Source organism: Marmota monax, unplaced genomic scaffold (genome assembly GCF_021218885.2).
Source record: "Marmota monax isolate L192 unplaced genomic scaffold, Marmota_monax_Labrador192_F-V1.1 WCK01_AAM20220418_F8-fsc00001, whole genome shotgun sequence".
Classification (NCBI taxonomy): domain Eukaryota; kingdom Metazoa; phylum Chordata; class Mammalia; order Rodentia; family Sciuridae; genus Marmota; species Marmota monax.
Window position 1 is genome coordinate 19206116 of NW_026693777.1, and position 27168 is coordinate 19233283.

General features: G+C 34.3%; 1 protein-coding gene across 2 annotated transcripts in view; it reads right to left on the reverse strand.

The window, feature by feature from the left end:
* The window catches only part of Pals1 (protein associated with LIN7 1, MAGUK p55 family member), a 95100-nt gene that overhangs the window by 57337 nt on the left and 10595 nt on the right, over nt 1-27168 (reverse strand). The window contains exons 2-3 of one of the 2 annotated variants that reach the window (XM_046461895.2): nt 8840-8924; nt 2144-2431 (exon numbers count right to left, since the gene is read on the reverse strand). In XM_046461895.2, the coding sequence (XP_046317851.1) occupies nt 2144-2408 (265 nt within the window). In that variant the 5' untranslated portion in view covers nt 2409-2431; nt 8840-8924. Of the gene's footprint in view, nt 1-2143; nt 2675-8839; nt 8925-27168 lie in introns of both variants that reach the window. The other variant, XM_046461894.2, reaches the window with a different exon arrangement.

Consider the following 27168-nt stretch of genomic DNA (forward strand, 5'->3'; position numbering starts at 1 on the left):
TGGTAGAGTGCTCACCTAGCATGCATGAGGCACTGGGTTTGATCCTCAGCACCACATAAATGTAAAATAAAGATATTGTGTCCACCCAAAAAAACTAAAACATAAATATTAAAAACAAAGAAAATATTTTTCACAATTGAATTAATATATAATCTTTTAATTTACACTGTAATTATGACATCTTTTTTTTATAACACTATTGGTCAACTCTTTTTTTAAAATAATTTTTAGTTGTAGATGGACACAATGCCTTTATTTTATTTATTTACTTTTATGTGCTGCTAAGGATCGAACCCAGTGCCTCATGCATGCTAGGCAAATGCTCTACCACCGAACTACAGCCCCAGCCCTAATTATGACATCTTGAAGGCATTTAACTAATTTCACTATTACTCAACATATTATCTATAAATTCTTAAAACACAGAGAAAAATGCACATTTGAAACGTGAATACATTTCTAACAACAACAAAGAGTCAAATGATGTGACAGTAGAAACTGTTTCAGACTTGGAATAAAGAGACCTAGTGAGACAAATGTAGTATATACATGGTAGCTATCAGCAAATCAGAAAAATACTTTACTATGGGTAGCCACCACTCTGGCCTGGTGAGTAAAGTGCAAGCTCCACAGGCAGTTTCCATTCAAATTCTCCACTTTGTACAGTATGTATCAACTCCAGATCTGGTAAATTAATTCTTAGTTCTACCACTTATAAGCTTTGTGACTTAAGCAAGTGATTTAACTGGAGTTCAATTTCTTTATCTCTCAAATGGAGATTACAGAATCCTTGGTTCACAGGATTATCCTGAATTACATGGAATGTGCTTATTAGAGCACCTCATATAGGGCTCAGTAGACATTTATATGGGTGGAAAAATGATAACAATAACAACAAAAACTCTCCTTCCATAAAAAAGTGAAAGCATCTCTTTCTTTCACATCTAAAAAAAGTAAACTACTAATAAGTAAAATATTTCATTTGACTTAGCCTAGTTTTAAAGGGAGCAAGAATTAATGTTTAAAGGCAGCATTTTTTAAACTGACTTCTATCAACTTCTAACACTAGTTCAAGTGAGAACATCAGCATATGCAGGAAATATGGCAGTAAATTCAATGAGCAGTTTGGGAATATATGTTTGATATCTATTATCAATCTCACTAGATTCATAATGCCTATTAACATTATAAACACTCAAAGAAGTCCTAAAGTGAGAAGCTATTTAACCCGGTTTTCTTAAGAATCTGAGTTAGTTTGTCACAGAATTTACATATAAATAAATCCGACAAAACTAGTTTTATTTTTTCATACTATGAAATTTGGAGATAGTATAAGGAATTGGAGCCATATTCCATGTTTCAGACTTGGAATAAAGAGACCTAGTGAGACAAATATAGTATATATATGGTACCTAACAGCAAATCAGAAAAATACTTTACTCTGGGTAGTCACCACTCTGGCCTGGTGTATGATGCTAAATGAACAGCACTTGTTTATCTTATTGAGTCATTAAAGAAATAAATATAATTTAAGCTGCAGTTATTTGTTTTACTACTCTTTTATGAAGTTTAATGAAATCAGAAAATCAAACTGAAAATTGCTTTTAATATTCTGATATAAAATTTTTTGAGTATGATATAGAATATGAGTTTCCAAACTTTAAATGTTAGGCCATGTATGTAATTTTTTATACTAAAAAACATGTTGTAGCTAGGCACATTGGTGCACACCTGTAATCTCAGCAACTCAGGAGACTGAGGCAGGACAATCTCAAGTTCAAGGCCAGACTCAGCAACTTAGTGAGACCCAGTTTCAAATTACAAATAAAAAAGAGATGGGGATATAGGTAGCTCCATGGTAGAGCACTCCTTGGTTAAATCCCTAGTACCACACACACACTAAAAAAACTACACAAACACGTTGCAGCAATTGAACATTTAAGCTACATGTTTCCACTCTATGTGACTAAAAGTAAATAACAATACTTCTACGGCCCTTCCAAGGAAAGAACTGATCTTAGTCTGGAATTCAAATTGCCATCACTTACATTCTCCTCAACTGTTGCTCTTTCCTACGCATTCATATTAAGACATATATTAACCAAAGCAAAACATTTTTTATTATTCTGCTATGTTTACTTACCTAATATTTTCACAGTATAATGAGGACTTTCTAAGACAATTCCTTCTTCTGTGTCAAACATAGGGTTATCTATTCCAGTCTTTGGAGGAATTTGGGCTAGTTTCTTGAGTCTCATGGAAGAATTAAGGTCAAGTTCTTGCTTTTTCCCTTCTTCTTCTCTCCTACGTCTCATGTCCTCCTGCTGCTGTCGAATACGCTCCAACTGTGCACTTCGTCTTACTGGCATCATCCTGGTGCCCAAATCTCCAGGACAGTCAACAGCCATCTCTCGGTGCTTCTGGTGTTCCTCTGGTGATGCAAGATCAACATTTTTTACTTCGCTGTCTGATTCCTCTGTAACATGCCCATTCATATGGGATGTTGTCATGGTTATCTACAAAAACCTGTACCACTTTTTATAAATCAATTTTTCCTATAAAGCCAATTTTCTTGATTCTGTAGTATAAAATCCATGTTACTTCACAAAAACAAAAACAAAAAAACTTCTCACATCACATAATAATGCTACGAAAAAATATCCATGAGGGAAATCTAAGGGGAAAGATGGGGGAGAAAAAGTGTAAGAATTACAATATAAAAGCAGACTTTACATAGCCCACTTCCACTTCCACAAAATATTTTTTAAAAGTCTAACAAGCATATAATACTATTTTGCTATGTAGATTATGTACACACCTTTCAATTTACAGTTAATGCTGAGAAAATCAAAGTGCTTTAAAAAAAAAGTCATCTCCCAATAACTTGAAATATACTATTCAATCTTAGGGATAAGCAAAATGATACAATGCAAAGTTTAGCAAAGTAGGAAAGTAAAAAGTTTTGGATACTAATTTTATAAATAATAGGTTGCTTAAAGTATAAAAAAGTATTAACTTATCCTTTCTTTTTTTTTTTTTAAGAGAGAGAGAGAGAGAGAGAGAGAGAGAATTTTTTATATTTATTTTTTAGTTTTTGGTGGACACAACATCTTTGTTTGTATGTGGTGCTGAGGATCGAACTCGGGCCGCACGCATGCCAGGCGAGCGCGCTACCGCTTGAGCCACATCCCCAGCCCTTAACTTATCCTTTCAAAGTTGCCTCAACATACTATTTTGTTCTCACTTACTACACATAGAATTAGTTAACTGCTAAAGTCATTGATAGTAATCAATCTGGCACATAGCAGGTCATATTGGTGGCCTCCTTAAAATACAGGTAGTACTGCGGGGGAAAATTAATTCATTTTTAGGAATTTTGAGATGAAGAAGTACCCAAATAATAAGAAACTTCAACTAGCAGCAAAGGCATCTAACTATAAAACATTAAAGTAGGAAAGGATCAGGTAGATTATCTGTCTTTGGCCACATTTATAAAAACAAGTAGAGTTAATTTTTTTTTAAATTTGTTTAGATGGCAGGATCACATTGGTTATACAGCCACGTTTATACATACAGCAATGCAATCTGTACACGTGGAAAAATGAGAATTCATACCCCATTTGAATCAAATGTATGATATGTCAAGATCATTGTATTGTCTTGAGCAACTAATAAAAAAAAAAGAAAATTTGTTTAGAGAAAAGGTAGTATCTATTACTACTCAAAAAGTATTTAAAGTCATACTATACAGGAAAAAGAACATTTTTGAACTTGAAGGAAAACTAAATATTCATTTTGACTCTGCCACTTCCTTTATGATTTGAGTTTCTCTCAAATTTCAGATTCACTTAAAAAATTATTCATAGGATTATTCTTAGCTTTAAATAAGATAATGTATGCAAGTTATAAAGTGCAGATACATATACTAGTTATTAGTATTAATTTGTTTCTCCCATTTAAAAAATGTCCCCAAAATATTTTAGACAAGAAAAATATTTTATAGGATGACACTGGCTTTTCATCAAGCCATTTCTTGTACATAAGTAGGCAGATTGTTTATACAAGTGTAAACCCACATATTAAATCTAATTAGCCTTCTTTTACTCAAGGCTTTAAAAATATTTACAATAATAAACCTACTACCTCTTTGAGTTGAACATCATTTCAGTAAAGAAAATGGTTAGAACAGAATGCCGACTAAGCAAAAACCATGTTTTTAAATTATATTCCTAACATCAAGCTTATTAAAAATATGTCAGGTCCTAATGAAAACAGGAACAGAAACTGCTTAAAACAAATCTACCTAGGCTACCAGGAAAACCATCAAAGCTGACAATCAGGAAAAGAGACAAATTACATGTGGCACTAAAAGTCACATTTTCACAAGAATAGATAGATTGTAGTCTTCCATTCAAAGTTTAGCTTCTTTATTTATAACCATGTTATCTACAAATAAGTACCTCATTTACTATTAGTTTGTATTTTTTCTTCATTAAAATGGGAGCTATTAGACTTATGCTAGGTGATTCTTGAGCGTTATGTTGATTATACAAATGCAAATTCAGCTTATTTAATATTTTTACTACAAACAAAATGAAATTTTTGTAGGAGTTACCCTAGTGTTATTTATAATTTTAATTTTTAAAATCTAGGAGTGTACCTATTTCTATAAAATTAACTCTCAACCTTCTTTGTTTATATCAATTACTAGATTATTAAAAATTGAACTTAATGAATATAATATTTTAACATATATGCTAGTCTATACAAATTATGATCTAAAATTAAAACTCTTAAAATGTTTCTTAAAAACTCTTAAGAATGTGTGCACATTCACTACACTAGATCATGAAGGAAATTACAGACCATGCAAGAGAGACTGGGCTAGGTGATCTGGGTCAGAATTCTTATGAGTGGACTATTATCATCATGCTTATCTTTATGGATCTAGTCTTTTACTCTTAGAAAAATTTCTGCAATCCGATAGTAATCCACTTAAAATTCCACTTTGGTTATCTCTTTTGGTGTTCACAGTACACTGGGAAAGATGGTATAAATGAATGAATGATTATTCTCCAGTTGGTTTCTCCTCACCAGATCCAAATGCATTAGACAGTTATTTTTATACCCCTAATACTTAGAACATATAGAAAAAGCTCAAGAAATATTTATTCAACTAAATTTGGAGTGTCACAAATATACAGAGAACATACAGACATGTAAAACTTAGTCTGTGATAGAGAATGACTGAAAACTTAAGGATACATTTCTGTGCACTACTTTTTAAAGGACAACTAAAATTTAACCACATGGAGGAGGAGTCTGTAACAGACAGAATCACATAACCAATAGGAAGGTACAATATGAAACAATAGCACCTTCAGAAAATAACAATGTAGTACCGGATGGGACAATGGAAAAATGTCCTACACGAATAACAATAGGAAAGGGAAGTAGGAGGACAGACCAAGGAGAGTTTTAGAACTAAAGAACTTTATCCTGAAAGTAGTTAAGTATCATTAGAGGCTTTTAAGAAGCGGATGATAAAAATCACATTCAGTTTTATAGAAATATTATTCCCATATAAGGATAGAGGGTTGAATGAAAGAAGGCAATGAGACTAGTTTGAAAGTACCTGTAAGAAAAGGGGTCCTGAACAAAGAGAGTGAAAATGAAGAAAAATTACATTTAAGAAATATGTAGATTATATAATCAGTGGAACTTTGTGTCTATTTAATATAGCAGGACAAAAAAAGAAAAGAGACACAGGATGAAAAGGAAGTGGTAGTTACAATTATAACAACAGCAACATTTACTGAATACTTCTTTATGTGCCAGAAATATAGTAGTCTGCCCTTACTCAGTTTTGCTTTCTTCAGTTTCACTTTTTTGTGGTTTGTTACTTGTGGCCTCAAAATATGAAATGAAAAATACCAGAAATAAACAATGTTTAAAACTGAATGCATTCTGAGTAGCATGACAAAATCTTATGCCATCTTGCTTAGTCCATGTGGAATGTAAATTGTTCCTTTGTCCAGAATATCCACACTCTTATAGTCATGCTACTCACTCATTAGTCACTATTATATACATAAGAATAAACATAGTACACATAGGGTTTGATACTATCCTGGGTTTTCAGCACCTGTTGGGGGAGTATCTTAAAATGTATCTCCCAAGAATAAGAAGAGACTACTGTGCAATAAGCACTTCACATAGTATTCACTCATTTAATCCTCATGAGAAATTTAGAAGTAGGCCCCAAAATGTCCCCATTTTGTAAATAAAGAATGGGAACTGAAGTAGGCCTTGAAGAGGAGATTAAGAATAAGGAAGGGCCATACAAACCAAAGGTAGAAAGACAAAAGATAGGCGAGAAAAATACAAATAAGGCTAGTTGACTAAAAAAGGAGAATAGCAGACGATAACTTATGAAATATCTTAAAACTTACTTCTGATGACAGCAAGAGAATCATTAAATGTTTATAAAAGGGGGTGATTTATACATAAATTTAATTGAACATTCACCCTTGGTTAGGTACTAGGGTTACAGAGATAAAATCCATGCCCATTACCCTAGCTACCAAAATTTCCAACAGGGACCTAGAAATTAATGTGTACAGAATTAAACTCCTATTTCCCTCTAATCTGTTCATATTTTCTTTGAACCTATTCCTCTGTTTCCAATTCTAATTAATGCTGTAACATCCATGCAGCTACTCAAAACAGCACAATGTTTAAGAAAATAGCTTCCAAGCCTAGTGTTGTGGCTCAAATCTGTAATCCCAGTGACTTGAGATGCTGAGGAAGAAGGCTGAGGCAGAAGGATCGCAAGTTGAAGGCCAGCCTTAGCAATTTAGCAAGGCCCTGGGCAACTTAGTGACAACCTGTCTCAAAATAAAAAATAAAAAGGTCTGGGGATGTAGCTCAGTAGTAAAGCACCAATGGGTTAAATCCCCAGTACCCAAAAGTAAAAAGAAAAGAAAATGGCTTCCAATCAGAATGCCTAGGATCTAGTCTTTTTTTTTTTTTTTTTAAGTCTCAGCTCAAATATATCTGTGGAATTCTCCAATCCCTAACACATTCTTAATTAAGATAGATTACAACTATTTATATCTTTGTCTTTCTATTCCATCAGATAGAACATCCCTGAGGTCAGGACTAGGCTAATTTAACTCTGGATCTATAACACTGCTTATGTTCAGGCCAAGCAAATAGAAAACTTCAGAATATAAACTCCAGCAGTGTGACCTCAGGTTCATACTCTTAACCACTACCCAATGGTTTGCTAAGTATATGACAATATCATGAAGTATGACAGAGAACAGAGAAGGAGAGTAAGACAGAAGGGAAGGAAAATAGAGGTTTAGTTCCAGACACATTAATTTCAAGGTGCCTACAGATCACACAGATTAAATTACTTAATTGGCAGGGGTCTGTTTTGTTCATCTCTATAGCCACGATAACTAGAGTAAGGGCTAAATGCTTAACTAAGTATATGAACAAATTATTCCTCTGTTCAGAACCTCTGATAGTTTTAATACTACCTAGAGAATGAAGTCTAAACTTACAAGGTGAATCTAAGCTTTTAACAGTATTTTGTACTTTCCTGCATGAGACTTTTAATTTAGTCTCCTCATTTATGCCTATCCTATACCTTTTTTGTTGTTGTGACTTGCCCAAATTCTGTATGAACTACATCTCCTTTCATCTTCTACCTTCAACACATACCTCAAAGTCCCTAATTTCTCCAAGAAATCCTTCTAGACCTCCTGGGTTAAATAACAAGCTCACCATAAAATAATCCAAAAGTCTATGTTATGTTCACAAGCTAATTCATGAAAGCCATGAAATATACTGAAGTTCTTAAACAAACCAACCAATATATGTGTCCCACAGTTTTTGCATTATAATTTTTAAGCAGGCAATCCACAAATACTCTAGTTTGTTTATATATTTCTTTCAATATATATAAATACAGAGTAAAAGAGTCCTAGTCCAAAGGAACTGCACTCCCCTCCTTTAAAAAAAAAGTCTTTTTTGTGACAATTCAGAAGCTGGTAAATGACTGAACTAGAGAAACTCCTGATATATAAACAATAGACTGTCTTATGAAAATAATGGAATATACAAGTTATTGGACTAATTTCCCCCTTTCAATCTTCCAATGGTAAATTAAATGAAGGAAAGTTTCAAAGGTCTATATTTCATTTTCTCATCAGAATTCCTGCTCCCACCCCAAAAACAAACATGATAAAAATAAATCTCTACACAGTTCACAAAGCAAGAAAATACATTTTCAGGTTGGCAGGCCAAAGCTGTTTCAATAACTTCAAACTAGTTTGAGGAGAAAGGGCTTTGCTTGCATGAATTGGTTATACGACAAGGTAAAAGGAAGTTAAATAAGTGTCAATAAGTGCAAATGATTCAGATTGTGGGGATTGAAATAGCTTAACCAGAACGGGCCCACTGAAAACTCAGTACCAACAAACATAATCATTTGTGTAAGAGCTGGGAAACAAGACATGTCAGCAGGAAAACAGTTTCCAAAAACTCGGTAACTTAATTTTTAGGCAGGGTCAAATGGAAAAGACATATTTTGTATGTATTAATATGTTCACAGTCTATACTAGTATCCAGAACTCTTCCAATTTTTTTTTTCAATTCGTCCTTCCTCCACTTCTCCAGCAAGTAATGCCCTTTGACCAGCAGCTGGGAAGTCTCATTGTAAGTGATCAGCATTCCTCTGACATTCTAAGAGGCTGGACTATTTGTTTCCATAGAAACAGCTTTGTCAGCTAACACAGGATTCAGGCCAAGAATAGTGAAAAGAACTTACATTATGCAAACTGGAAAAAACCTTGTCTACTATCCTTAGTTTCTCTTCTCTGGTTTTTCACAAAACTCAAGATAACTTTCTTACTCTGTAAAATTCAAAAATCAGATAATTAATCAAGTGTCAAAATCTGTTTCTGAGGGAGGGGAAAAGGAGGGAAAGGTTAGTTCCATATGATATCCAATTCTGTTTGCAGATAACTAGAATTTCTTAGTACAAAGTTATAAAAAGACATCATCATCACCCGTGTCTAACAGAAAACAATTAAAATCGGTGCTGTGTATTATTAGTGCTGTTTGAAATGTCAAATGGTGCATTCATATTGAAAACAGTCTGGAAATTCCTCAAAAAGATAAACAAAAGGAAACCATATGTCCCAGCAACTTCACTCCCAGGTAAAAATCCAGAGAAATGAAAACATACTTCTACACACATGCACACAAATTTGTGCACAAGTGTCCATAGCAGCACTATTCATAAAAGAGAAACAGTGGCAAGACCCGAAATGTCCAACTGATAGAATCAGGGATAAATAAAAAGGTATATATTCATATATAAAATATTATTAGATTTTAAAAAAGAAAGGAAAAAAGTACTGAAACATGCTGCAACTGAGATGAAACTTAAAAAACAATGTAAGTCAGTCACAAAGGACCACACGTACTATATAATTCCATTTATGAAATGTCCAAAATTCACAAATCTATAGAGACAGAAAGTAGATTAATGGTTGATTAGAGTTAGGGGTAGGTGTGTGGAAAGGAGAATTATAGTTGGGTGCAGGTTTCTTTGGAAGATAAGGTAAATTAATTGTGGTAAGCTGCACAACTCTAAAGATAGTAAAAGTCACTGAACCGTACACATGAAATGGGTGAGCTGTATGATATATGAATTAAATTTCAATAAAGTTATTTAAGAAACACAATGAAATACTACTAAAAGCAATAAATTGGTTACAAGTGAAAAGACTGATAATACTAAGCAATAAAGAGGATGTGGAGAATCCAAAACCCTCAGAGAGAATTTAAAATGGTAGAGCCTGACCGGCAGTTTCTTAAAAAGTTAAGCATATATGCTTACCATATGACCTAACAATTCCATAAGAGAAATAAAAATATATTTTTTGTTTGTAAAAATCACAAAGATCTGTAAGGAATATGCATAGCAGCATTATCAATAATACCTTAAAACTGGACACAGTGCCCTTCAAATAGTGAATGGATAAACAAAACAAGGGATATTATTCAGCAATGAGAAAAGTATATAGTTAATCATAAATGGTATATAGTTAAGCATAAAACTACTGATACAACATAGATGGTCTCAAAAACATAATGCCACACACAACAGTACATATGGTATGATTCCTGTTATATGAAATTTCTAGAAAAAGAAAAACTAGTACTTTTATAAAAAGCAATTTGATGGTTTCCTAGGACTAAGGGTCAGAGCAAAGACTGACTGTAAACTGGCAAAGGGAATGTTTCATGTCAAAGAATTTCTAAAATTAGATTCCAGTGATGACTGTGCAATCACATAAAATTTATTAAAACCCAAACTGGACCCATAAAATGTGAATTTCATAGATATGAAATATATCTGGATAAAGTTGTTTTAAAAACTCATTAAGTTGAACACTTAATGAGTAAATATTAATGTTATACCTATTCATCTGATTTTTTTTTTAATATTTATTTTTTAGTTGTAGGTGGACACAATACCTTATTTATTTTTACGTGGCACTGAGGATCGAAACCCACATGTGTTAGGCATGTGCTCTACCACTAAGCCATAACCCCACCCTCATCTAAGAAAACAAAACCTCAAACTATACACTTAAAATGGACATCCTGTTTCATATAAATCATACATCAAAGAAATAATTTTTAGAAGACCATTGCATATTCCAAAAAACAAGACATATGCTGACATCATATAAAAGACCCTGTCATTGTGACAACATGGATAAAACTGGAAAATGCTGTGCTAAGTGAAATAACACGACATGTACATATAATCTAAAATAACTGAACTCATAAGGAAGTGGAGAGCAGAATGGTAGTTACAAAGGCCAGAGGGTAAAGAATGGGAAGATGATGGTGAAAGGATAAAAATCTCAGGAGGACTTTGAGGGAATATATATTTATAGGATCCACTGCATAATGTGGTATATAGTTAATCATAGAGTATTTTCCATTTCAAAATTATCAAGAGAATAAATTTCAAATGTTTTCACCACAAAAAAAATGTTAAGCATTTGAGGGGATAGATTTAACTAGCTTGACTAATTATTCCATATTGTATTTATAAATCCTAACATCATTTTGTATCCCATAAATACAATTCCTATAATCTGTCAACTTGTAATTTAAAAAAAAAAAAAAAGTATTAAAAGCTTTTTATTCCCAAATCACCTTGGCTCTTCTGAAACATTTTTTTTTTAATTTTTTATTGTGGGTTGTTCAAAACATTACAAATTTCTTGACATATCATATTCCACACTTTGATTCAAGTGGGTTATGAACTCCCACCTTCACCCCATACACAGATTGCAGAATCACATCAGTTACACATCCATTGATTTACATATTGCCATACTAGTGTCTGTTGTGCTCCACTGCCTTTCCCATCCTCCACCCTCCCCCCTCCCCACCTCTCCCCTCCCCTCCCCTCCTCTCTCTCTACCCCCTCCACTGTATAACCCTGAGGGTCTCCTTCCATTACCATGCAATTTCCCTTCTCTCTCCCTTTCCCTCCCACCTCTCATCCCTGTTAAATGTTAATCTTCTTCTCCTGCTCTTCGTCCCTACTCTGATCTTAGTTACTCTCCTTATATCAAAGAAGACATTTGGCATTTGTTTTTTAGGGATTGGCTAGCTTCACTTAGCATAATCTGCTCTAATGCCATCCACTTCCCTGCAAATTCTATGATTTTGTCATTTTTTAATGCAGAGTAATACTCCATTGTGTATAAATGCCACATTTTTTTTATCCATTCGTCTATTGAAGGGCATCTAGGTTGGTTCCACAGTCTTGCTATTGTGAACTGTGCTGCTATGAACATGGATGTGGCAGTGTCCCTGTAGCATGCTCTTTTTAGGTCTTTAGGGAATAGACCAAGAAGGGGAATAGCTGGGTCAAATGGTGGCTCCATTCCCAGCTTTCCAAGAAATCTCCATACTGCTTTCCAAATTGGCTGCACCAATCTGCAGTCCCACCAGCAATATACAAGTGTACCCTTTTCCCCACATCCTCGCCAGCACTTGTTGTTTGACTTCATAATGGCTGCCAATCTTACTGGAGTGAGATGGTATCTTAGGGTGGTTTTGATTTGCATTTCTCTGACAGCTAGAGATGGTGAGCATTTTTTCATGTACTTGTTGATTGACTGTATGTCCTCCTCTGAGAAGTGTCTGTTCAGGTCCTTGGCCCATTTGTTGATTGGGTTGTTTGTTCTCTTATTGTCTAATTTTTTGAGTTCTTTGTATACTCTGGATATTAGGGCTCTATCTGAAGTGTGAGGAGTAAAGATTTGTTCCCAGGGTGTAGGCTCCCTATTTACCTCTCTTATTGTTTCTTTTGATGAGAAAAAACTTTTTAGTTTGAGTAAGTCCCATTTGTTGATTCTAGTTATTAACTGAAACATTTTTTGGATGCCAATGTTTTTTAACCAGCCTGACTTTGCCTCCCACCCCCATTCCTAGGGAAATTTAACAATCATTGTACACTATTTTAACTGCCATAACTTGGGGAGGGAGGGGTATGACTGGCATCTACTTCATCTCTGATAAGGCCAGAATGCTTAACATGCACAGGACAGCTCCCCACAACAAAGGGGCCCGAGTTATGGCTCAGTGGTAGAGCGCTCGCCTAGCATGCATGAGGCACTGGATTTGATCCTCAGCACCACATAAAGATATTGTGTCCACCTACAACTAAAAAATAAATATTAAAAAAAAGAATTATTCAGTTCAAAGTGTCAATAATGCCAATCCTGAGAAACTCTTCAGTTAAACAAAGCCAACCTGGTATATATTATTTTCACTGAAGCATTCAGTCATTCATTCAATATTTAGGATGTTTCTCACATACAAAATTTAGTGAAGTTTCCTTGCTACACAACTAACAGTGGTATTTTAGCTTATTGTGTTTCAAATGTGTTAAGAATTATTGATTTCCAAATAACTAGTAAACAATGAAGCAGAAGATCCTCAGATATCATTCAATTCAGAAAGATATTTAATTTAATCATTAATGTTCGGGAAGAAACTTCAAGGGTCATCTTCACAGTGGATGGGAAGATAAGAGCAGAAGTTCACTTCATCTTATTATCCTGTAATTTTTAAAGTCCAAGTGAATAAAAGTTCTGCTGACTTAAAATGTTTAAAAAACAAAATAAAGCTGGGCATGGTGGCACTCACATGTAGTCCCAGCTACTCTGGGGGCTCAGGGAGGAGAATCAGTTGAGCCCAATAGTTCAAGGCCAGTCTGAGCAATACAGGGGGACCCTGTCTCAAAGAAATTAACAACAACAACAACAAAAAACTCTTATTCAGATTCATTCCTCGTTTTACAAATGACAAAGGAAGATCCAGAAATTTTAAGTCATTTGCCAAAATTATACAAATACTAGAGGCAGAGTACAAAAAAAGAGAAAAGTCAACGTGATAATGATCACCAACAGAATAGTAATAAAACAAAGGGAACAAAAACAACTGCCAAGTAAATCACCTTACACTGTCTATTGGGGTCTGAGGAAGAAAGCAAACACACTTACAGTAACATATTCCAATATACGAGCCATACCCAGCAACTGCTTACAACCTGCCTGGAACGGCACAACACTTAAAATGATAGTTAAACATTAAGAATGGCCCACACAAGGAAAAACTAAAAACAGATTCAGACAAAACATTTAATGGTTATAAATGACCATTTTGACACTCTCTATGGTGAACACTGTGTTATGTACTTTAAATATGATTAATCCTAAAAAAAAACCTACAGGTTTAAGAGTACTACTGTTATCCTGAAAGACAAATAAGGAGGCAGATTTAAAGAAGCAAAGTGCTACACAGAACCTCAAAATAAACATTCAAAAATTATAGCAGGTATTTCTGTGTAAATAGTTACATGACTATGTAAATAAATGGTTTAATGTTCATTAAACATATCATATAACCCTTAAGATCTTTATTATATAGTAATTTAAAAGTAATTATTATCCTTATTTTACAGAGAACAAAAGCAGGGTGATTAATTTTAATGGTTTGAGTAATTAGTGATAAAGGTAGTCATAGTAAGAAAAGTAAAAATGCAGCAGCAGTAGTTAGCAGGCATGATGCAAACATTTCCCATATATTCTCATTTAATCCTTCCAACTCCTCAATTAATTTCAGTTTACAGATGAGGTTAAGTGTTGGGTATGGTGGTACATGCATGTAATCTTAGGGACTCAGGAGGCAGGAGGATCTCAAGTTCAAAGTCACCCTCAGCAACTTAGTGAGGCCCTAAGCAACTTAGTGAGACCCTGAATCAAAATTAAAAAAAAAAAAGTGGGCAGTGTGGTGGGGATGTGGCTCAGTGTTTAAATGCCCTGGGTTCAATCCCCAGTACCACCCCACCCCACCCCACCCCACGCAAAAAAGAAAGAAAGATGAGGTTATATTGTTTTTCAAGGTCAGAATTCTAAGTAGCAGAGCCAAGACTCATACTAAGTTTGTATGAATCAACATTAAGAGAAAGAAAAAAAAAACTTCTATTGATCATTAAGATTAATTCTCAGTTTAGTGTTTTGGGTATTTCCTAAAAATTTTTTTAGGAAAAAATTCTTTTAAACGTTGAAATTCCATAAAAAACAAAATCATAGATCCAAATACCTAACCACTTCTTGCTTTTTTTGTTGTTGTTGTTTTAAATTTTTTTTTTATTTGTAGGTGGATACAGTAATTTTATTTTAATTATTTATGTTTATGTGATGCCGAACCTAGTGCCTTACACATGCTTGGCAAGTGCTCTACTACTGAGCTACAACCCCAGTGCCTCTTCTTGCTTTTTTAATGCTTAAAATTTAGCTTTAGTTTTAAGTATTTCCAGGGAACAATGGGGCTGCATACTGGATCAGCCTTCACAAATCTGAATAGTATTGTTATAACAGTACTTTGAAATATAAGAAATAGTGAGGGAACAAGAGCCATGATTCTTTGTTCCCCTTACCTGATGCTCATGCTGGGGATGGACTGAGGACCTCATCCATGCTAAGCAATCAATGTACCTTAAACTACATCCTTATCCTCCATGATCTTTTTTTTCCCCCTGCAACCACATAAGTGGAGTTCCTATATATGTACTGAAATAAAATATTTTGTTTTTAAGCAGTGGTAAGTTTTGCATTTGCTCAAATCAACACAAAGTTCAAGGTCTTTGGAGATAATTAAAGACCACACTCATGGCTGCAATTGGTTAGAAGCCAAATAGTATCAAAGGTATCAAATGACTGGTTACTTGAACTGCCCCATTATCACCTTCAACTCCTCAGTAATAAAAGATTTAATGCATCCAAAGGTTAGAAAAGTTTTTGAAAAAGATATTAGGACTAAAGGTAATTTATAACATTTTCAAACTGACCAGAAAAGGATTTTAAAACATGGTTTAAAAAAACCTGCACAGTGGCTTTTCTATATATGGCTACTAATCAAGAATATACAAGACCTAGTTGGAGAATTAAAGCAGTCTAGATAAGGAACAGAGCCAATGTAAGAGAGAAGATAAAGCCAGGGTTGACTCTGACTGCTAAACTAAATTATCTGAATTTTTTCCTGCAAGCAATGGGAGACAACAGGTTTCTGAAATCTAAATCTATACTGTAACCAGAGTTGACATGGGGAAAATGTAAATAAAGTAGCCAAAAAAGACAGTAATATTTTACACATGAGAAGATAAAAGTAGTGGTGAAAGGAAAGAAAAGGGATAGTTTCAAACAATGTTTATTACAAAGGATAATTTGATAGGATTTAATAACCAGGAAATATAATATTCTATATATCTATATACATACATATATATACACACACACACATATACACACATACATACACACACACACACACTAACATATATAATTCTAAAGTACTCAATAAACAACTGAACCTGTGAGAGTTATGTAACCTTAAAATAAGAAAATCCAGAGAATCGGATCCCTCCTCTCACTCTTAGGGAGGCAGAAAAATGGGGATAAGAATTAGAAAAGAGATGATTAATTCCATTTTTTAAGCATTACATTTAAAGTGGGAGTTTTAGCAGGCAGTTAATTACTAAAAAGGACACTAAGGAGACAAGCCAAATCGTCCCATTTTCCAAATAGCACTGAAAAGTTAGATCACATGGCTCAAATGGGATATAAACTAAAATCCAGATGGGTGAACCCTTTTGTAGATCCACAGTACTATATTTCTATAAGATGATATCATGCTGATTACATGCTTCCTTTAAAAGTCTCATAGTTACATAATTCTTTTGCCTTTAAAATATGATCAGAGAAAATTAATATTTCCCCTTAAATGATTCATACTATATATGTTAATAGGCTACAAATTTATTTTAGCACCTGATTGCAATAACATCTATTGCTCAGTTACTAAAAACTGAGTTAACCAAGTAGCAGACACAACCAAGTGGAGAAATGGCAAAAATAAATGTGAATTTTCCTACTGAACATGAAAAGTGAAACTAAGCTACCAACATTCCAGTTTCCTAGTGATGCTATTTTTAATAATAAAATATTAATTTATAGCTTAAAAAATGAATATCTGGAAAGTACAACAGAACAGCCCATTAGATAAATTAGTTATCCTCTTGGGGTAAAATTTAGGTAGCTTGACAATCGTATCTGTAATATCCCTAAATACATTTATAACCAATTGTATCAAATTGCATTAATCCCACCTGAGAATATCTCAATATACCCCAGCTTCTCTGTTCTCATGCCACTACCTTATTCATATTCACTTTATTTCTTGCATTTCTTTTTTTAACAAGCTGCTTAACTAGTCTTGCAAACCTTGGTATTTCTCTGTCATTTTACATAGTATAGCTAGTCAGATTAACTTTCCTGAAGCACCCCTATTACCATGGAAATGTTCTTTTGAATGTTTTTGTTCCTTTTTCCTTGGCTTACTGTGTACCATTCATTCACCAGGTTAAGCACCTGGCATGAATTATCTCATTTAACCTTTAAAACAGCTCTTTGTTCATTTCTGTACCTTAGCTTAGCAAAATATGCAATTTGCCCAATTTCAAAGGCTAAATGGCACAGCTGGTTCTGAAGTCTGTTTGACTCCATTGCACTTTAATGATTATTCTGTAGGACACATTTTAAATTCCTTCACCTGACATTCATATGGCTCCTTTTGACTTAGTTCTAGAACACTTTTCCCACTCTATTTCTCCTTCCCCTATCTCCCAAATCAAACCAGTTGCTACTTTCCCATACTAGCCCTGCAATTTCCCACCTCCACAGATTTGACATATTATTTTATACACAGAAAAACATTCTCTCCATTTATTTTTTTAATATGTTAAATTTTACTCCTCCACTGAGTCTTATGCAATCTTCTTTAAACCCACCTGTTCACAACCACAATCTACCCTCCCAATACACTTAAATCTGTCTCTGCTGTACCGTTTAATGTCTACCTTGAAATCAGAATGTTTACTAGTTTCATCAATCCTAGTAGACTGCAAGCCCTCTGAGGCTTAATATGTGTCTCATATCTAATAAGCTTATACTATGTGCAATACAGTCTTCCCCCGCTTATCCACAGTTTTACTTTCTGCAGTTTTGGTTATCTACAGTCAATAAGAAGGGTGTAGTAGAGTATAATAAGATATCTTAAAAGAAACAATTTTTTTCTTCAGATAATTTTTCTTACAGTATATCATCATAATTGTTTTATTTAATCATTATTATGCTATTAATCCCCTACTGTCTAATTTATGAATTAATCTTTATCACAGGTATGTACATACAGGAAAAATCACAGTATTTATAGAGCTTGATATTATCCACAGTTTTGGATATCCACTGTGGGTCTTAGAACATGTCCCCAAGGAGGGACTACTGTGCTACAAATATTTTTCTGAATGAAAATCTTTTTGCCCAAAGAATTACTTTTTTGTGGCGGAGAGCGGGAACTTCTTACTATAAATGTTCTCATTCATAATTTTACACACACAGTTAAATCAATATGGTCTTCTAAGAAATGGTAAACTGGCCATCAAACTTAAAATACATTCAAAGGTAGGAATATCATTTAACAGAGATATGTACGAGAGGATGAGTTATGGCCATTCGTCTTCCATCAAGCATGTACTTTCCTTTGAAGCAATGAAGAGTTGATTCCCAGCACAACAAAAATAAATGATGAGAAAAATAACAAAATGTTTTTGCTTCAGTATCTCTTCTGGAGATAAATGTTCTCAAGATTTGAAGAACCACAAAGTCGGTAAAATGAACCAAAGGTTAAAGTCAAAGAACCTTAAGGTCTAAATCTATTTATGAAATACATATATTCCTAAGTTAATATGAAGTAGAAGTGCATTTAACAAATTGACTCCTTAGAAAAGTCCCTTTGTGGGGCTGGGGTTGTGGCTCAGTGGTAGAGTGCTCACCTAGCATGCACGAGGCACTGGGTTCGATCCTCAGCACCATATAAATGTAAAATAAAGATATTGTGTCCACTTAAAACAAAACAAAAATTTTTTTTTTAAAAAAGAAATGTCCCTTTGTTTTTATCCACCTCAAAAAATAGTCCATTATTTTAGACATTTCTTTACTTTGGAATAAACTAAAACCAAGACCACAGCAAATAGCAATACAATATACATACATAGAAATAGGATATATGGCTGGGGGGTTCATCTCAGTGGTAGAGTACATGACTAGTAAATGTAAGGCCCAGGTTCAATTCTAAGAGCCAGAAAAAAAAAGGAAGAAAGTAAAGAAGAAACAGGGTGTATGTATACGTAACATATATACAAAAAACATCTAGGGTAATATTTATGATAATGTTAAAACCACACAAACCCATTTTTTTGAAGGAAAAAATCATTAAATAATTTCAAAGAGTTATTATCAAGGCAATATTCTGAAATCACACAAGTTTAAGGTTCCATGTCAAGCTTCCTGCCTATACTCATCAAAATCTTTTCCACACTAAGAGGGAGCCCCAGAAAGACCTATTGATGTTTCTGACTTAATAATCAAGTCCTAAAGCACTTATTTTTCTGTACTACTTACTTTGTGATTAATATGTCCTACCTGGCATTGTCATATATTATTAATTATCTGCATATGAGTACCAACCCCATCTACTAATAGTGGCTCTTCCAGGCCCTGCACAGTGCTGTATATGCTCACATTATAAACTTGGTACCTATTGCATTAAATCTGAATGAGTATTTAAACAATGGGTGGGGAACATAACTATTACTTCAAAGTACTTAATAATCCAAGGAGAGAAATATCTACAAATTCATTAATGACAATAATAAGGAAGTAAAAGTAAACTGATACAAATAATCACTAGCATAGTGAGAGCATTGTTTTTTAATTACTTTACAAACTGAGACTCTGATACACTTTTGTGTTGTCTGCACAGTTGTGTAAAAAAACCCTACATATCTGAATACAGTTTTTTTTTAAAAAAAAGAAAATAGCCTCATAAAACTTACTAGAAGACTAATTCAATGCCTTACCCCCTCTACCTGAGTTTTGCCTAGAGAATCACTGCTTTTTTTTTTGTTTTCATTTTTTAATTGATGCTCTGTAGTTGTATATAACGGTGGGATTTGTTATCACATATTCATATATGTATACAACATGACAATTTAGCCAATACCACTCTTCAGAATATCCCTTTTTCCTTCCTTATTTCCTCTCCCTAGTCCTTTTCCTCTATTGATCTCCATTTGACTTTCATGAGACCCCCACCTTTCTTTTCCTTTTTACTCTCTAGCTTCCACATGAGAGAAAACGTATAACCCTTAATTTTTTAGTTTGGCTAATTTTTCTTAACATTCTCAAGTACCATCCATTTTCCTGCAAATGACATTAATTTCATTTTTCTTTATGGCTGAATAAAACTTCATTCTTCATTGTGTGTGGGGGGGGGAGGGGTTCCATTCTGGCTATTGTGGATGGTGCTGCTGTAAACCTGGGTATGCACATATTCTTAACGTATGATGACTTCAATTCTTTAGGATAAATGCCAAGAAGCATATAGCTCGGTCATATGGTGGTCCCATGTCTAGACTTTTGAAGAACCTCCATACTGATTTCTATGGTGATTGTTCTAATTTACAATCCCATCAACAGTGTAAAAAGTGTTCCTTTTCAGAAAATCACTTTTAACTCAGCTGTTTTCATCTTGAATTTACCTCCATATTTCAGCAACATGCATAGAAAGAGACCACATGCATATCTTATGTACACACACACACACACACACACACGCCATTTCCTGTGACTTTTTCAATCACAGCTAATATCTGTTGACCATTTTCTATAGAAGACGAGAATTAACTCTCTTATTACCTCTTCCAATAAGTTATATTTCACTTCTTTGTTAAAGTACTAACATATCCCCACATTCTCTGGTAGAAGAATCAATATATTCAAACTAATCGAGTAATCTATCATTTTCTTCTTTGTGTTTGTGTGTGGGATGGCTTTTGGAGCCCTCCATCTTCCTCTTTCTACTGGGATATTTTCCCTTTGCTCAGATCCATTGATCATCCTTCTCCATCTACTCCAAGTTCTAGAAAGCTGATTACAAAGACTTTGTGACCTATATTCTCTTATCTTACAGAGAGAAGTATCCATTACCTATGGGACATACTTACTTACCTATGGGAAGAAAGTAAAAGGTCTCTGGGTTCTTCATTCTTCCAGTTTCCTCCTATGGTCTGGCAAGGGTTAAGTTCCTCTAAGGTCCCATCAAGTCAATCCACTTCTATAGCAATAGCTCTAGGTAAATTATAGTAACTATTCCTCCCTTGTTCCTTCAAAGTTGAGCTTAATAGGTTTCCTGTTGTTGCTAAGCCTAGGCTGGTTCAGGATCCTTTGTTAATTCCTTTATCATCACCTACTCCTTTGTGAATAGTCTTTTCATTAAACTCTCTTCCATTACTGCAGTTGATTTTACCACACTATACTGCATGGAATCCGACAGAACCATACTCCAATGTGGAATCCTTCTCTCAATGTTTAGCACTTAGAGCCATCATTTCTTCATCCCAATCCTGGAGAATTCTCCTCACACATCCCTCCTCTTTCTTAATCTAGCCTCCTCTTCTTGAGAGTCCTCCAAGAATTTCCTGATAAAAGGGGTAAATTTTTTTTGAGATGTTTATATACTTAGTAGTAGAGCAGTTAACATCCTTGAGATATTCTTTTGCTTCCTTGCCCCCTACCTGAATTCCTTATCTTTTTTTTTTGGGGGGGGGGATGCTGGCAGTTGAACCCTGAGTCTTGTACTTGCTAGGCAAGCACTCCACCACTGAGCTATGTCCCCTGACTTTTGGCTGTCTTTTTTGTTGTATTCCTCAAGGAAATATTTATAGTGAAATGATTCTTTTCTTCCAACCGGAGTAAAAGAAAAACATGGTTGCAAAAATAGTTATTTTGGTATAAGGTTTTGTGAGTCTGTGTGAGTTATCAATAATGCCCACCCAGTACTGGGAACTATACAGGGAAACAAACATTATGTATTATTGACTCTCTAAAACAATTCAATGTTTTGGGAGGGCAATTTTGCCATATCTACCAAATATTTAAAATAAACCATTGCTAGGCTGGACATGACAGCACTTTCCTGTAATCCCAGTGATCTGGGAAGCTGAGGCAGGAGGATCACAAGTTCAAGCCCAGCATCAAAATAAAAAATAAAAACAAATAAAAAGGACTGGGGACATAACTCATTGGTAAAGTGCCCCTGGGTTCAATCCCTAGTACTTCTCCCAAAGGCTGGGGATATGGGCTGGTGGCAGGGTGCCTAGTGAGGCACTGGGTTGATACCTAGCACTACGAAAAATATACTTAACTTCAGATTCATGATTCTGATTGTACTGATTGTTTTATCATGTCAATAACTCACACAGACCTCAAAGAATCCTAATTACTTAACTCATACAGCTGTTTCTTTGTTCTTGATGTATTCCTTACAGATTTTTTCCTCCCCTCCAATTATTTTTCCCAATACATGTTTCTAAAGTTTCAGACCTCTTTAAAAACATTACAAGACATTCCAACTTCTGATTTACAGCTTACAAGAGGAAAAAATATGCTCCAAAGGTCAACAAATTAGTAGATGATTACCTCTACCTAGATGGTTTATTGGTATGCAAATAAAATGGGGGGGGCAGGAATGCATTGTCACTGATGAAATACAAAATAACCATTTTAGAGTCATCAAAACAATATTAAAGAATATTAAAATTAAAACTAATAAAGACTTATATCTGAAGTTATCTATAAATTAGACTGAAGCAGTAGCAATGTAGGGCTGGCTGTGTCACCAGAAGAGGAAAGGAAAAGAAGACTGAAAAGAATACAAATGTCACTGAGTTTAGAATCCAATGAATTTTTAGTACTATGGTACTGAGATATGAGTAATGTTATGTTTATGGCCAGACATAAAGGGGAGGAAAACATGTTGGGATATCTTAAATAACAAGAGATTAGAATAAAAGGTCATATAGACGGTTACTAAACTGTAAATTCTATAATTTAAAAAAAGGGATAACTAAACTACATTTTCATTCAACATTATAAGTACTCACTTGGTACAAAACCCCTGGCACACACACAAAAAAAAAAGTTCCAAAGGCAATCTTTATCCTTAAGAAACTTAAAATCTAGCATGGACATCAAAAGTAAATAACAACAATCAAAAAAAAAAAAAAAAAAACCAATACAACTGTAATACTGTTTGATAAGTGCTGTACTAGAACTGCAGAAAATGCCCCAAAGGTTACCTTCAAAGGAAGAGCATCCTAAGAGAACTGGCATAAAGATTATAAGGCCTAAGATAGATAGGAAAGGCATCCATTATGCAAAAAGAAAAAAAATTAATACAAACATATTAACATTGGTAAAATTCAATGCTTTATCCAAACATAAGAGTTAATTCACTACAGTAAAATGAAGTGAATTAACATCATTCTAAATGTAAAATGTAGGCTGCGGGTATAGATCAGGGCAGAGCACTTGCCTAGTATGGATGAGGCCTTGGGTTCAATCCCTAGAACCACAAAAAAAAGAAAGAAAGGAAAGAAAAATGTGTAATGAAAATTACCTAATGAAAAACAGCCTCTGATAAAAAGCTCATATTGGGCTGGGGATGTAGCACAGTGGTAGAGCTCTTGCTTATCACGTCCAAGGTCTTGAGTTCAATCCTTAGTATCATTAAAACAAACAAACAAACAAACAAAAAACTCAAAAAGCTCAAGTTTAAACAAACAAATGATAAAACTACAAACTAGAACCAAGCACAAAGTATGTGCCATTCTGATCTGCTTTTCACTATGAATACTTTGGATACCAAATGTGTAGATCTCTCTTCCTTGTACTAACTAATCTCTAATCCTTCAAATAGCAACTGGGTATTCTACAATTCAATTCACTTATGGTACCATCTACCTGCAGTTAGTCTCAGACTCCATAAGCCTTCAAATGCCAACCACAAATCCTGGGCATCTTGTACTTCTAACCATGCAGTTATTAATGGGGGGGGTTCCTCCTTTAATGTTCATAATTTACTAGAATGGCTCAGGAACACAGGAAGACACTTTACTTACTGTTACTGGTTTATTATAGAGGAATGGCCATATGGAAGAGATGCACAGGGCAAAGCACAGGAGAATTGGGAGGGGAGAGTGGATTCCATGTATAACACCTTCCTAGCACCTGATATATGTACCAACCCCAACAATCTCTAAACACCACTGTTTAGAGTCTTTTCTGGAAGCTTTCAGTAAAAGACAGTCATACCTTCACAGGTATGACTGATTAAATCATTGGCTATTAGTGACTAACTACCCTAACTTTACCTCCCCAGAGGTAAGGGATGGGACTTAAAAGTTCCAATCTCTAATCATTTCTTGATCCTTCTGGCTCCCAACCTGAACTTATCTAGGGGCCCAGGCAAGAAGTATCTCACCTTCTTGCAACAAAAGACACTCTTATCACTCCTATCACTAAAGAAATTCCAAGGGATTTAGAAGTTCCATATTAGGAACAGGGACAAAGATCAAACATATTTCTTACTGCATCACAACCACATTAGACACTGAGATACTAAGATTTAAAAGTTATAGCTCCTATCCTTAAGGAGCTTATTTACAATTTATCTGCTCAAAATTCTTCATTTTAATTCAAGTATATTTTAAACACTAAGTCAAAGATGATTTTCTTCAAAATAATTCTAATCTTATCAAGATGACAATGTTAAACAAAAGTTCCTGTGGCATGCAATAATACTGAGAAAAACAAGGAAGGGCCTGGGGTAAAATAAACTGAATTCTAAACAACAGAACTTTGGGTAAAATACTCTTGAGTCTCAATTTCCTTGTAAAAGGTATAATACTGATAAAGACTTTAAAATGTAGTCAGTAATCTTAAGAAATATACACAGAATATAGCATACTGTTTAACAGAGATGAAGCAAGGGATACAATTCTGGATAAGAATTAGGAGAAAACAAAATGTACTAGGATTTGATCAAAAGAACTAACAATCTTGCTCTAAAATTTAATATAAAAGGATAAGGTATAAAGTATAAAAAGATGAAATTCTTTTTAAGATGCCTACAAAAAAAAACTATTAGTTCCTTTTGTCAACTGCTAAGTATCTATTGATTACCCTTAAGTGAATCATTTTGAAAAACATTTGCAGGTCACTTTTATAGACCATAGATGAATCACCTGGTTCAAAGGATCTGCCTCTATTTCCATGAACTCTGCCTCTGCAACACCACACACACACACACACACACACACACACACACACACACACCTGTGTATGTTTCAGAGGAAGGACCCAAATGACAATCACATTCACAAAATAATCTCATAATACTGGAATCTTTTATTTAATAAGAAACAGTTACATTTATAGGTTTATTATATATAAAGTGGAGTTCATATAGTTTTTTCAATGGGAGGCCATTAGATTTCTAATACCAAAAGAAGTACTTGTTTAATGCTTAACATTTTCTTCTAGATTTTTGGTCAGGAAATAGATTGTGTCCAGAACATAGTTAAATGAATACAAAACAATAGTTACAGCCCTTGATAAGCTACAAATTAGCTATGAAGAAAGAATATAAAACAATGAATGCATAGTTTTCCAAAGCAATGGCAGGAATATGAAAGGTTCCTACAGGGAACAGGAGTGTGGACAAGTTGAATTTTAAATGAAAAAAATGAACATAGATTCCTGGAGAGTCATTATTCAAGTCTAGATCAGTGGTTTTCATGTTGCAGGATATGACACATTTGTGAGCCATGAAATGGATTTAGTGATTCTCAACCAACTTTTTATTTTATTTTTTAGTTGTAGTTGGACACAACACCTTTATTTTATTTATTTATTTTTAGGTGGTGCTTGAGGATCAAACCCAGGGAATCACACGTACTAGGCAGGCGCTCTACCACTGAGCCACAACCCCAGCCCTCAACCAACTTTTTAAAAAACAAAGTAGAATATAAAATCAGAATACACTATGTGTAACTAAAGATGTTGTTTCAGAAAACTTTAATGCAAAAACATAAATGAATTGGTTCCCTATGTAAAATATATTTCTTACTGTGGGTCTGGTCAAGCGTTGGAATGCCAAAGTTCTAGGTAAAAGGCATGGCATGAACGAAGCCTGAGAGGAAGAAATGACCAATTATACTCTCCCCTCCGTATCTATGGGTTCCACATCCATGGATTCAACCAACTGTAAATGGAAAATATTTTAAAGAAAAAACTCCATCCGTACTAAACCGATACAGACATCTTTTGTCACTATTTTCTAAACCATACAGTATAACAACTACTTTCACAGCATTTACACAGTATTAGGTATAAAAAATAACCTAGACAAATTAAAGCACATGGGAAGATGTGGAGAGGCTATACACAAATACAGCACCATTTTTACATAAAAAGCAAGCACATTCAGAGATTTGGAATGCTAACCCCCAATGGATACCAAAAGATAACTGTATATGAAAAGAACAAAGAGATTAATTTTGACTGTACGCATAAAGGAGCAATCAAAAAAGATGATAACTTGGTGGGTTACACTTTAGGAACCCAGACTTTAGGCTAAGGCTTCAAAAGCTACCATGGGGGCTGGGGGCAGTGGCACACATCTATAATTCCTAACCACAAAAGAGGCTGAGACAGAAGAATTGCAAATTCAAGGCTAGCCTCTACAATTTAGGGAGACTCTGACTCAGAATAAAAAAGGGCTCAAGGTATAGCTGGTGGTAGAGTATCCCTAGATTCAATTCCTCTGTACCACAATAAAAAATAAAAAAGGTAACACTGGGCTTCTGAATAGGTTTTAAATTATTTAGCAAAACACATTATCAAGACAAAAATACGTTGCCTGATATCTAAGAAACCTAAATAATCATATGCAATTCACTGTGTACTGCTAAACAACAGAAACATGCATGTTTTAGTTTGGGGATGAGGATTTAACCCAGGAGAGCTTTATCACTGATCTACATTCCCAACCATTTATATTTTTTTAATTTTTTGCATCAGGGTCTATGTTGCCCAGGCTGGCCTAGAACTTGCAGTCCTCCTGTCTCAGTTTCCCGAGAAGCTGGGATTACAAGCATGTACCACAGCACCTGGTGAAATCTATACTTTCTTATGTATTTTCAGTTAATCTTGTTTCTACAACCCTTTGAAGATTTTTTTAATTAAATATTTAAATTATTTCTAAATGTTCTGGTTTTGCCTAATTCCTATCAAAATCTACAGGAATGAATTTTATAGAACATAGATTTCTGGGGAGTCGTTATTCAAGTATAGATCAGTGGTTTTCATGTTGCAGGATATGACACATTTGACAAGCTTATTTTAAAATTTATATAAGCTTAGCCAAAAAAATTCTTGAAAAAGAATAAAACTGGAGAACTCACATTATCTGACTTAAAGACATTAGTAGTTAAGGCTCTACAGTATTGGCAAAAGGACAGACACACAGATCAGTAAAACATAAGAGTTCATAAATACTGATAAAGGCAACAGTTTTTGATTAACAGGGCGATTC